This window comes from Anolis sagrei, chromosome 1 (genome assembly GCF_037176765.1).
Source record: "Anolis sagrei isolate rAnoSag1 chromosome 1, rAnoSag1.mat, whole genome shotgun sequence".
NCBI classification, from domain to species: domain Eukaryota; kingdom Metazoa; phylum Chordata; class Lepidosauria; order Squamata; family Dactyloidae; genus Anolis; species Anolis sagrei.
In genome coordinates this window covers 93,886,724-93,900,600 of record NC_090021.1, presented here as the reverse complement: position 1 = coordinate 93,900,600, position 13,877 = coordinate 93,886,724, and the positions used below count along the sequence as shown (strand labels likewise).

Genomic DNA, 13,877 nt, shown 5'->3' with positions numbered 1-13,877 from the left:
GGGGGGGGTGATTTTGTCATTTGGGAGTTGTAGTTGCTGGGATTGAATAGATGTACATTTAATGCAGAAGAGGAAAGTTTGACCTATACTGCTGGAATTTTCTTTTAGGCCAGTGCTTCCTAATGCTGGTGACCCCTTAATGCCATTCCTCCTGTTGTGGTGACCACCAACCATAAAATTATTTTTGTTGCTCTTTCATAACTGTAATTTGATACTTTTATACATGCAGGATGTATTTTCATTCACTGGGCCAAATTTGGCACAAATACCCAATACACCCACATTTGAATACTGATGAGGTTGTGGGGGGGGGGGTGATTTTGTCATTTGGGAGTTGTAGTTGCTGGGATGTATTGTTAACCTACAACCAAAAAGCATTCTGAACTCAATCAATGATGGAATTGAAGCAAACTTGGGACACCAACAGAAAATACTGGAATTGTTTGGTAGGCATTGAAGTTGTATTTCACCTACATTCAGAGAGTACTGTGGACTCAAACAATGATGGATCTGGACCAGACTTGACTTGAATACTTAATATGCCCAAATGATGACGTTTGGAGAAAATAGACCTCGACATTTGGGAGTTATAGTTGCTGGGATTTATAGTTTACCTATAATCAAAGAGCCTTAACCCCACCAATCATAGAATTCGGCCAAATTTCCCACATAGAACCCCCATGACCAACAGAAAATACTATGTTTTCTGATGGTCTTTGGTGACCTCTCTGACACCCCCTCGCACCCCCCCCCCCCACAGGGGTCCCGACCCTAGGTTGAGAAACGGTGTTTTAGGCTTTCCCCGATACTGCTTGAAACAAGGTAGAGCCATGTCTGTAAAATGCTTGCTATGATCTATGCAACTCTGGTTTCCATTCTCTGAAGGGTTGTATTGTCTGATATGAACCTGCCTAGGCTTTTGGAGTATTCAGGTGAGGCTTCCCTTTGAGTGCCATCCTGCTGGCAGGAATGCTTAACGGGATTGCTAAGCAGAGCTTTTCTTGGTGATTGCTCTCAACCTTTTCAAGAGAGGCTGGACTAGTTCCTTCTTTCTTGTATTTCCATCAGTAGGTGAATATATAATATCTTGTGTTTCTCCCATTATAGGCCAAGGTGTCTCAAGACAGGCTTTGGAGAACTATTTATAAGAAAGGGTCTTTTAGTCATAAACTGTTCTATTAGGGGCTTTTTAATGGCTATGTTCTTCATTCTGTAAGTGAGGTGTGTGTGATTATAAAGATGTCATTCAAGAAGCCAGTGAGTTCACATGGAGCATCTGAATTGAAGCAAGCAGGAATATTGATCTGTTTGAGAACTATTTTTGTGTGTTGTCGGAGGCTTTCATGGCTGGAATCACTGGGTTGCTGTGAGTTTTCCAGGCTGTATGGCCATGTTCCAGAAGCACTTTCTCCTATCGTTTTGCCCACATCTATGGCAGGCATCCTCAGAGGTTGTGAGGTCTGTTAGAAATTAGGAAAGTGGAGTTTGTATATCTGTGAAATGTCTGGGATGGGAGAAAGAATTCTTGTCTGTTGGAGGCAAGTGTGAATGTTGCAATTGGCCAGCTTGATGAGCATAGAATAGCCTTGCAGCTTCAATGCCTGGCTGCTTCCTGACTGGGGGAATCCTTTGTTGGGAGATGTTAGCTGGCCCGTTTGTTTGCTGTCTGGAATTCCCCTGTTTTTTGAGTGTTGCTCTTTATTTACTAAGCTGATTATTAAAATACTTATTTTGTTCATTTTCATGGTTTCCTCCTTTCTGTTGAACTAGTCCACGTGCTTGTGGATTTCAATGGCTTCTCTGTGTAGACTGACATGGTAGTTGGTGCCATGCCATCAAAGAGCTAAAATAATGACTTAGCTAGTCAGTGGGGTCACAATGAGGACTAATGAATGGAGGTGGAAATGGCAGTGAGCCGCTTCCAGAGCAACAGGGGAACAGACCCTCGGCATTATTGCCACTGTTGCATTTCCACTTGCCATGTTCAAATTCCCAGTACAAAGGACTGAACCCAGGACATCCAGCATGCACTGAAACAGGTATTCTGGTAGAGTTAGCTGGAAAACCTTAATACTAGGAAACATGGCTTCCACTTGTGTACATTTCGATATAAGCTAATGAGGGCAATGTGTGGCTCTCCCACTTCAACAAACCATTGTGATTAGATCTTGACACTAATCATGACACTAATGAGCTTAGCGGTAGCATGAACTCTGTAGACACACAGATAGCAGTGCTGAGCTTTTCGGATAATTTGCAGCACTCAGGTATAGGCCTGTTGTCTTCTGTGTTAGCGCAGCTCCATGTTGACATTTGCTCTCATCAATTTAATTGCATCTAGTTTTCAATGTTTTAAAATTGGTGTGAAAAACTGAGAAAGATGTGATACATTACCATTACCGGAGTCATATTACACAGTGTTTTACAACTGAGTCAGAGTTTCAAGTGGATCCAATTTGTTAAATTAATCCTGATTCGGATGGATCTGATAAGTAAATCAACAGGATCCAATTTACTGAATTAACCTGATGAGATTAACTCCTGCCCCATTAAAACAGCCTTGAACCTAGAGCAATCATGTTACAAGAACATTTTTAAACTACTAAGGAATCAGTGTATTGTCGAAGGCTTTCATGGCTGTAATCACTGGGTTGTTATAGGTTTTTCTGGCTATATGGCCATGTTCTAGAAGCATTCTCTCCTGACGTTTCACCTGCATCTATGGCAAGCATCCTCAGAGGAATCAAGTTATAGAACACTGCAAAATTGATAGTACATTTAGCAAAATGTTTTTACGTTGATGAAAAAAAAACCTAAACCAACTGAGAAAGAGAAAAAATGCATACATGTAAATGTGTACATGCACTTTTAAGTTGCCTGTCAGTTTATAACAACATTATGGATTTCGTGGCATTTCCTTAGACAAGGAATCATCTGAGTACAGTATCTATTTCCTGACTAAAGATATGACCACAGAGCATTGTTCTCTCTTTAGATTGTGGACACTATAGGATTTTTCTATGAATGATCTCTTTGTTTCATATATGAAGTATGAATGAAACAAGTTCAAACCAATGTACAGATTGTGCAAATAAAACAGATTTAGAGAACAATGTATCTTTAATATACAGTAGGGTCTTGCTTATCCAACGCAGTATGCCTCCTGCCCGGATCCACAGCTGTTTCAATACATTGCAATGTTTTGGTGCTAAATTTATAAATACTGTAATTACTACATAACGTTACCATGTATTGAACTGCTTTTTCTATCAATTTGTTGCAAAACATGATGTTTTGGTGCTTAATTTGTAAAATCATAATGTAATTTGACACTTAATAGGCTTTTCCTTAAACCCTCGTTACTGTCCAACATTTTCGCATATCCAACGTTCTTCCGGCCCGTTTATATTGGATAAGCAAAACTCTACTGTACTTCAGTAAATAGGAGACATGCACTGATATATTTGTGAAAATGTATATTTGGTGATACTTTTTGTAACAACATATTTGTGTGAAAAATAATTCCCTGTTAGTTTTTTCTTTAAAAATATGCATAAAAATCATTTTAACAATGTAAAGTTAGAACTAATATATGTTTCAGCTGTTACACATGAGTACCAATCTTCGTGTTAATTTAATTGATTAATTGAAATTAACGAGTAATATTAGGCCACGGTTTGATGTTCCGTCAGTATTATTTTGTATTGAATTATTCTAACAAAATATTAGGAGTGTATCCATTTATTTATCTATGTTTCCCTTCTCTTTGAATTTGAAGATCCTTGATGTACAACTTTAAATACATATTTAATGCACTAGGGTTTTAAATCATCTACTTGAAGTTTTGGTAATCTGCTACAAAAAAAGATATTGAGAGGTCTGTGGTGGAGAAAAATCTAAGAAATGCTTCATTGCCCTCATTAGGACAGAGCGCAGTTACTAATTATAATTCCTGCAGCCAAAACATCTGAACGTGTCCTCAGGATTGAATAAAATCAAATCTATTATTTTATTTCCCATGCCCTGTATGCCCCACCAGTTCTATAGATATCTCGAGCAATGATCAATCTATATGCCCCCAAGGAACTGGGAAATGGATGTTTCTGTTCAATGTTTGATCTTTTGTCTTATGTCTGATATAACAGATTGCATATTTTATCTAATTTTAGTTGTAATTTGTTTTTATATGTTGGGTTGCCAAATTTCGTTACTATGGATGTACAGTATTCCCTCACTTATCCCGGGTGTTATGTTCCAGGACCACCTGCGAAAGTAGGGATGCTATATTTATTTTAATATTTATACATCATTTTAGAAGTTATAGACTATTTTAAGTCTTTATAAACCCTCCACACACACTTATAAACTACATCACCCTCCTTGAAGGTGCTGTTCACGTAATCCTTGGCTCCGGCTTTATCCGCAGAGGCAGTCTCTCCATACAGACAAAGCTATTAAGTCCATATTGAAAAACCACAAAACAGTGAGTCCGCGAAGTGAACTGCTAAGTAGCAAGGGACTACTGTATTGTTGTTGTGTTCGGCATTGAATGTTTGCCTTTTATGTTTGGAATCCACCCTAAGTCCCTCCGGGGAGATAGGGTGGAATATAAATAATAATAATAATAATAATAATAATAATAATTATTATTATTATTAATCATCATCATCATTCTTAAAGCAATCTCATTTTGGGGGAAAACATCATATACAAGGAAGTATTCTGCTAAAATATTTCTGACCTTTAGTATTTTTTTGGATTTATTTATTTATTTATTTATTTATTTATTTGCTATACTTGTATACCGCCGTTTCTCAGCCTAACCGGCGACTCAACGCGGTTTACAACAACTTATAACAAACAACAGTATACAGTTTAAAAGCATAAAAACATAATCCACAATACAAATATCAATAAACAATCCAATTCATCTCTTGACTAAAATCGTGATCCAGTTTCGTCGTCCAGATTGCCAGTCCTTCAATCATTACACTTATTGCACTGAGTTAACCGAACGCCTGCTCGAACATCCACGTTTTTAGTCTTTTCCTGAATACCATCAATGAGGGAGCTGATATTACCTCCATGGGAAGGGCGTTCCATAGCCGCGGGGCCACCACAGAAAAGGCCCTGTCTCTCGTCCCTGCCAGCCGCACCTGTGAAGCAGGCGGGATAGAGAGTAGGGCCCCTCCAGAAGATCTTAGGGTCCTGGTGGGCTGATAGGCCGAGATACGTTCGGATAGGTAAGTTGGGCCAGAACCGTTTAGGGCTTTAAAGGCCAACGCCAGCACTTTGAATTGAGCCCGGTAGCAGATCGGCAGCCAGTGGAGCTGGTGCAGCAGAGGAGTTGTATGCTCCCTGCGCTCCGCTCCTGTTAGTATCATGGCTGCCGAGCGTTGGACTAATTGGAGCTTCCGGGCCGTCTTCAAAGGCAACCCCACATAGAGAGCGTTGCAGTAGTCTAAACGGGATGTAACCAGAGCATAGACTACCGTGGCCAAGTCAGACTTCCCAAGGTACGGGCGCAGTTGGCGCACGAGTTTTAACTGTGCGAATGCTCCCCTGGTCACCGCCGAAACCTGGGGTTCCATGCTCAACGATGAGTCCAGGATCACACCCAAACTGCGAACCTGCGTCTTCAGGGGGAGTGCGACCCCATCCAACACAGGCTGTAACCCTATACCCTGTTCGGCCTTACGACTGACCAGGAGTACCTCTGTCTTGTCTGGATTCAATTTCAATTTGTTCGCCCCCATCCAGACCGTCACAGCGGCCAAGCACCGGTTCAGGACCTCGACAGCCTCCTTAGTAGCAGGTGGAAAGGAGTGACAGAGTTGGACATCATCCGCGTACAGATGACATCGCACTCCGAAACTCCGGATGATCTCACCCAGCGGCTTCATGTAGATGTTAAACAACATGGGAGACAGTATTGAACCCTGAGGAACCCCACAAGACAAAGGTTGTGGGGTTGAACAGGAGTCTCCCAGTAACACCTTCTGAGACCGGCCCTCAAGGAATGAGCGGAGCCACTGTAAAACAGTCCCTCCAAGACCCATTCCCGCGAGGCGTCCCAGAAGGATACCGTGGTCGACGGTATCGAAGGCCGCTGAGAGGTCCAGAAGCACCAACAGGGACACACTCCCCCTGTCGAGCTCCCGGCGCAGATCATCCATTAAGGCGACCAAGGCTGTCTCGGTACCATGCCCCGGCCTAAAGCCAGACTGTGCCGGATCCAGATAATCCGTGTCTACCAAGAATGCCTGGAGTTGTGAGGCCACCACACGTTCCAGGACTTTGCCCAAAAAGGGGAGATTGGAAACAGGCCGAAAGTTGACGAATTGAGTGGGGTCCAGTGATGGTTTTTTCAACAGCGGTTTTATTACAGCTTGCTTTAAGCTGGCTGGAATTTTGCCTTCCCGAAGGGAGGCATTAACCACCACCTTCACCCACTCGGCCAATCCCCCTCTGGCCTCCTTCAGAAGCCAGGATGGGCAGGGGTCTAGGATGCATGTGGTAGCTCTCATTCCTCCAAGCACCTTGTCCACATCCTCGGATTGAACCAATTGAAATGAATCCATCAAAACCGGACAAGCAGATGCTCGTGTTACATCCTCAGAGACTGCCGTTAATATGGTATCCAGACCAGAGCGGATCAAAGCGACTTTGTCTGCAAAGAACTGAGCAAAGGCTTCACAGCGAACTGCCGAGTCATCAGGGCACCCATCCTGCATGGTGGGTTTTAAAAGGCCTCTGACAACTCGGAACAGTTCAGCCGGACGGTTCTTTGCGGATGCAATAGTAGCCGCAAAGAAAGTCTTCTTTGCGGCTTTTATTGCCGCTGCATATGCCCTTAAAAAGGACACAAACTGTGTTCAATTTGGTTCACTCGGATTCGAACGCCACACGCTCTCTAGTTCCCTCTTCTTTCGCTTCAACGCTGCCAGCTCCTCAGTGAACCAAGGAGCTGGTTTAGCTTGGCTACTTGAGAGGGGACATTCTGGAGCGATCGTGTCTATTGCCCTAGCCATCTCCCCATTCCAGAGAGCGACCAGGGCATCGACAGGATCACCAACCGAGGCGGCGGGAAATTCCCCAAGAGCCGTCAGGAATCCATCCGGATCCATAAGCCTCCTGGGGCGGACCAACTTAATGGGTCCTCCCCCTCTGCAGAGGTTAGGGGGTGCAGTTAATCTAAAGCTGACCAGGTGGTGGTCGGTCCATGGCAACGGAGAGATGGATAACTCCTCAACACCGCCACCTTCCTCCCATCCCTGGCAGAAAACCAAGTCCAATGTGTGTCCAGCACTGTGGGTGGGGCCAGATACCTGTTGGGACAGCCCCATGGTTGCCATGGCAGACATGAAGTCCTGAGCCGCTCCCGATAAGGCGGTCTCAGCGTGGACATTGAAGTCCCCCAGCACAAGCAGCCGCTGGGACTCCAATGCCAGGTCCGAGACCACCCCCGCTAGCTCAGTCAGGGAGACTGTAGTGCAGCGAGTAGTGCAGGATTTGTGTGGATTCTTCTTACAGATTATCTAATTTATGTTCATGTTTTCACAGCAACACGAAGGAAGTCTGCTAATCTTTCACATCGTACCAGGAGCACTTGCCGCACTTTTTCAGGTAACAAATAATATCACTAGTATCAGCTTTAATTCTTTAGTATTATAATGGGTTGAAATCCTGTTGGTGAGTTATAACAATGCAAGCTCTATACTTGCAATGGATCCCTTTCCAACCCAATTTATTGTTGATTAGGAGTCGTTAATTCAAGTTCTCACACACCCAATGGCCAGCCTCAATTGCAGTTTCCCCTTGCAAGTTTGCGAGGGGGAGTCAGCCACGTTCCAAAGGATAGAGAAACAGATCCATTGATCACAGTGACTACTTCCAATTAAGTGGGGAAACAGCCCTTATGTATCCCTCAAAGAAAGGGCACATAGATTTGGTAAATGCAATTAGTGGTATAAAAGAATAACTAATTCATTTGTGGCCTAAATCATTACATTTCCACATTAATGCTAATGTTTTAGCAATTGTTAGCTAATTTTAAAACATTAAATTTTGTTAAGATAGGTGGTTCTTCCTCTGGCAGATAAGGTAAACTGGGAAGGCCAAAGGACAATTAGGGATTGAGACAAGACATCATGTGGTTTTGTTGCTAGGTGAAAAAACCCAGCCGAAGAACAGGAAGCAGTTGAAGGGTTGCAAGCAGGGAACAATTGGTTTTTCCTTTCCTCATTTTTGTCTCAATTCCCTTCTGTAATGTTACTTTTCACTCACCTCCTCCCTCGGTGGAGCACACAGTTGTTAAGAATGAGACAAAGGATGCAGATAACAAAATTCAAATTTCTTCCCATCCCTAAGTCTTTGTTTTAGAATATTTTATCTCTATTTTGAGAAATTTGTGCTTTATTAACATTACACCATATTAACTTTTAATAAAAATGTTGTTTGAAGAGGAAGCAGATATTATACATGTTTAAGACTGGGTGTGAAAAGAGAGATAAAATCAAGGTCAAAACTGAACTGAACATGATGTATGCTGAGATACTGTTATTTATTTATTGCATACATAAGTATAAAAATGATAAAAATAGAAGGAGCACAAGCAGCTAAATAATTTTTTTACCAAAACCGGGCAACAGCAAGCTCATTGTCTGTAGCTTTAAACAATTCTTCCTCTGTACATCAGGCAGGGCATTGTGGACAAGCATACAGGTGTGGAGTTGTCTGTTTTGCTCCACAGTCACACAAGGTGGAAGATTCTTTTAGGTAGTTCCATTTTGCCAGGTTGTCTTTTGATCTGCCCACTCCACTTCTGAGTCTGTTCAGGGACTTTCAAGTTGCCCATTCTTGGTTTGCTCCTGGAGGAAGACCCTCATGAGGGGCCATTTAATTGGGAAGCTTTCCCTTGATTTGCGTCTAATGGTAGGAGGTTGATAGCCATGCAGTGGGTAGCTTTCAGAGTTTTCAATCTTATTTCTCTCATAGTTAGCGGCAACTTCCCATCACACTTTGGGGGGGGGGGGGCGGGAAGCAATGCCAGCTAGCTTGTAGATACTGTTGTTAAAACAGCTTGAGTTTTCCAATGTATTAGACGATCATCCCCAAGCAACAACCATATCATGGACTTTATAGACTATCTTGGGGGAGGGGGGGGGGGGGAGGTTAGGATCTAGGTTGAAATGAAAAAAACAATACACCTGAATGTGCTAAAACGAAATGACACAACCTCCTTGCCATTCGCTGTAAACTGCACATTTAGGTTCAAATATTATTTTAAATCTTTCTTTAAAGATTGATACTGCCAAGCTGATGCTGTTGTACAACTCATGTGTCTTTTAGGTAAACTGATTTTATAATCAGATCAGCTGTTCCAAATGCATCCGTTCATTTACAATGCAATTGTCAGCCACATTTGTTCTAAGAATATTCTAGGGGAAGAAACTCCTTTAAATAAAGTAGTAGGATCAAAACCATGTGTTAACAAGGAATACAATACCAGCGGTATGTATGCCCTACCATGTTCCAGCAGCTCGTTCTGCATACACTGCACTTCATAGTTTTGTTGTGGAAAATGATCTGAGCCTTGTTCCAACTCTGATCTTGAACTTTTGTTGCAAATGAAACTTCAATGAAATGCTGAGAAGCTTCCTTTTTGTTTCCAACTATTTATAATGACAGTTGCCTTTAAGCTTTGTCAAGAGAGAAATAATTATTTGGCTAAATTTGTGAGCAACACATACAGCAATTTTGGAGTTGTGTTTTCTCGGCTTTTTTCCAAGTGTACTTACAGGGACAGAAGTTACTAGGACCATCCCTACCATAGCTATGTATTACAATGGCTTTCATGTTCTGTATGTCCATGTGGCTAGTTTCCTTTATTTTATTTTTAACAGAGTTGAAAGAGACCACGTGGGCCATCTAATCCAACCCCCTGCCATGCAGGAAAAACACAAAGCACCCCTGATAGTCATCCAGCCCCTGCTTAAAAGCTTCCAAAGAAGGAGCCTCCACCACACTCGGAGGCACCACACTCCAAGGAACAGAGTTCCACTGTTGAACAGCTTTAACAGTCAGGAAGTTCTTCCTAATGTTCAAGTGGAATCTCCTTTCCTGTAATTTGAACCCATTGTTCCAAGTCCTAGTTTCAAGGGCAGCAGAAAACAAGCCTGCTCTGAGTCCTTATGATACACTTTCACAGATTTATACATGGCAATCATGTCTCCTCTCAGCCTTCTTTTCTGCAGGCTAAACATACCCAGTTCTTTAAGATGCTCCTCATAGGGAATGGTCTCCAGAACTTTAACCATTTTAGTGGCCTCCTCTGGACACCTTCCATCTTGTCAATGTCTTTTGAACTGTGGTGCCCAGAACTGGAAACTGTATTCCAGGTGAGGTCTAACCAAAGCAGAATAGAGAGGTACCATGACTTCCCTTGATCTAGACAATATACTCCTTTTGATGCAGCCCAAAATCTCATTGGCTTTTTTAGCTGCTTCACCAGACTGTTGGCTCATGTTTAAACTTATTATCCACAAAGATTCCCAAGATCTTTTTCACATGTACTGTTGTTGAGTCAGGCATCACCCATCCTGTATCTTGGCATTTCATTTTTTCTGCCCAAGTGTTGTATCTTACATTTGTCCTTGTAGAAAATTATTTTGTTAGTTTTGGCCCAGCTCTCTATTCTGTTAAGATCATTTGGAATTCTGATCCTGTCCTCTAGAAACTAAGATAATTATGAACTATCCCTCCTAATTTGGTGTTATCTACCAATTTGATGAGCATGCCCTCTAAACCTTCATCCAAGTCATTAAAGATGTTGAACAGTATTGAGACAAGGACCAAACCCTGAGGCACTTCACTAGTCACTTTCTTTCCAGTATGAAGTGGAATAATTGGTGAGCACCTTTGTGTTAGGTCGCTTAACCAGTTACAAATCCACTTCATAGTAGCATTGCCTAGCACACATTTGACTAGTTTGTTTGCAAGTTCATGGGGGACTTTGTCAGAGCCCTTACTGAAATCAAGATATGCTACATCCACAGCATTTCCTCCATCTGCCAAGCTTGTAACTCTATCAAAAAAGATATGATTAGTCTGGCTGGCATGACTTGTTTTTAAGAAATCCGTGTTGACTTTTAGTAATCACAGCATTCCTTTCTAAGTGATTGGAGACTGCCTCCTTAATGATCTGCTCCAGAATCTTTCCTGGTATTGATGTCAGGCTGACTGGACGGGAATTTTTGGGTCCTCTTTTTCCCCTTCTTGAAGACAAGGACAACATTTGCCTTCAGCCAGTCTGAAAATAGATCAGCACCCCATTTCAAGTGAAAATAGATCAGTACCCCATTTGTAGGATAAGGGGCTCACAGGTCTGAATGGAAGTAGGCAACAACAATTTCAGGGATGAAAGACCAGGGTATTCCTGGAGAGAACAGGAATATGCTGTGACCCAAAATCAACCCAATGAGCATTGATGATGTTGCCTAGATTTTCAAACTGTACTTTTCAGCCTAGCCATAAATTGAACAGTAAGATTCTACTCAATGCCAATGGTAGCACTGGAATCCATCGTTAGTTTGTAGCTGGTGCCTGATTGGTCCATGAACTGGCTCCACAGTACTCTTCAATCTTTTCATGAGGGCCGAGATCCAATAGTATCCTGGTGAAATATAAATGTGGCCAATAATTCACAGGCTTGTACTTCTAGCACAATGAGGTTCGACAGCCCCAGGGTGCACTTTTATGATCAATTACTGTAATGGCAAATTGAAGGATCATCACCAAGGCAATGTTCATCTGCAATTGTGCCGCTAGAATTGAATATTCATAGCCCTCTTCGATTTCTGGTGAGTTAGTCAAGATATATTTTATTATAAACTGGAGGACAGCTCCCTTCCCAGGCTGCTTAAATACTGCTTTGAATGTGTTTTTCCTGCTTCTTGGGAAGGGGTTTGGACTGGATGGCCCATGAGGTCTCTTCCAACTCTGTGATTCTATGCTAAATGCTGCATGGGCACTCCCCATGGTTGTTGTCCTTCTAACAACTTTCTGCATGAGTAAGAATGGAGCACCTGCCTTGCAATTGTCACAACAGGATTCAGGTAATGGGATATTTGAAATCTTGAAAAAAAAAGAAAAAGAAACATAGGCCTGATTTACAATAGCCTTGTAAATAAGCACCAACTCCTTACATTTGATCCTTCCTTGCTAGCTAGTATAAAATAATATGGGTTACTGGACACTTTCTGGGCTACTAAAATAAAATTGCACCAAATGAACTAGCTGAAGAAAGATGAAGAGTTGAGACCCTTGCCCGCTAGTTTGTTCACATACCCATATAGAATTTTTTTTGTAGATGCTGATGAGTTTAATATGAGGCCAAGCCCAAGTAATTACAATAAGGCCAAATAAAATGCATACAAAACAGACAATAACATCAAATTAACAAAATGCAAGAGTGCTCTACACAAATTACATGTGGAACTAAAAGATGTGGTCCTGAAATGTACCATTTCAAACTGTTATATGCTTGTTTAAATTTGGTGGAGCAAAAGTACAAGCAGTTCTAGTCAAAGATGCGTGTTTTGTGTTCCAGGCACTGCTTCGCGGAGCCACCAGACAAGACTATCACCATTCATGTTAACCAGGGACATCAGGCACAACCTTTTGACTGCTGATTCTGTGGACAGGAGCAAGTCAGAGAAGATTCCAAGGCCCAAAACAGTACGTAGTGAAGGATCCAAAGATAATGTATTTATATATTGGGATCACAGAAGCAGAAAGTCAGATGCTCCAAAGAAAAAAGTGAAGGTTTGACTGTTGTATGTGACAAAGACTTACGTATACTGTATTTTTATTTACAGGTACCTTCTGGGGGAAGGAACAGTGTCATAGATGCTCTCTTACCTGACCTCAGAGAAGACTTCTCAAAAATAAAATATGGTTGTGAAAGTGGTCCAGACATTTAGTTACACAGCATGATTGATGACTGAAGTATTTAACTGATAATCCCTTTATTTAGGCAGGCCTTTGTCTTTTATGTGACTGTGGAAGAAGGAATTCTTTAATGGGGTACCTTTTAAAGGGTTTTTTTAAACCACTTTAAGCTTTTTAACGTTGTAATTTGGTGTTTTTAATTAGAACAGTTTTTTTTTAAAAATGTGTTAAATATGTTTTTATGTTCTTTGTTCTTAACTTGATGGGAGCAGCCTTGAGTGCTGGGAGAAAGTGGAATATAAATAAAACTAAAATAAATAATTTGCCTGTTTACTTAGGAGTAAGCCTCGCTGAAAATACTTGGGACTACTTTCTGGGGAAAGTAGAAGGTAAAAGGAAGAGGGGTCGACCAAGGGCAAGATGGATGGATGGCATCCTTGAAGTAACTGGACTGACCTTGAAGAAGCTGGGGGTGGTGACGGCCAACAGGGAGCTCTGGCGTGGGCTGGTCCATGAGGTCACGAAGAGTCAGAGACGACTGAACGAATGAACAACAAACTTTCTGAGCAACTTGTGAAAGATTGCTTGTATTTGTGATTTATAACCAGTAATGAATCACTTTCTACTAGTTTTTCTCCTATATATTTTCTACTACAAAATTTTTTGTTGTTTTTTTAAAAAAAAAATAATGTAGGGGGCACACGAACTATCTAAAAGGTGAATTCTCTCTCCTCCAGGCTTTCAATAAAAGTGGTTTGCTCTCCTTGCAAAAAAGTGTTATCAAAGGCCACAAAAAACAGCTTTCTCGACTGCACTCTGAACCATAATTCTAAAAGTGCTAGCTCTTAGGTGATGTAGTGGTTCTGATAAAAACTGATGTTATGTTAAGCATTCTTTGATGTTGAAATTAACAGAATTTAGGTCTC

General features: G+C 41.6%; 1 protein-coding gene across 1 annotated transcript in view; it reads left to right on the top strand.

Moving 5' to 3' along the window:
- LOC132760855 (coiled-coil domain-containing protein 162-like) overlaps positions 1 to 13,504 on the top strand; it is a 37,746-nt gene extending 24,242 nt beyond the window's left edge. Inside the window, exons 20-22 of the mRNA XM_060753150.2 lie at positions 7,564 to 7,626; positions 12,611 to 12,738; positions 12,879 to 13,504. Coding sequence (XP_060609133.2) covers positions 7,564 to 7,626; positions 12,611 to 12,738; positions 12,879 to 12,983 — 296 coding nt within the window. The 3' untranslated portion in view covers positions 12,984 to 13,504. The remainder of the gene's footprint in view (positions 1 to 7,563; positions 7,627 to 12,610; positions 12,739 to 12,878) is intronic.
- The last annotated feature ends 373 nt before the right edge of the window (positions 13,505 to 13,877 follow it).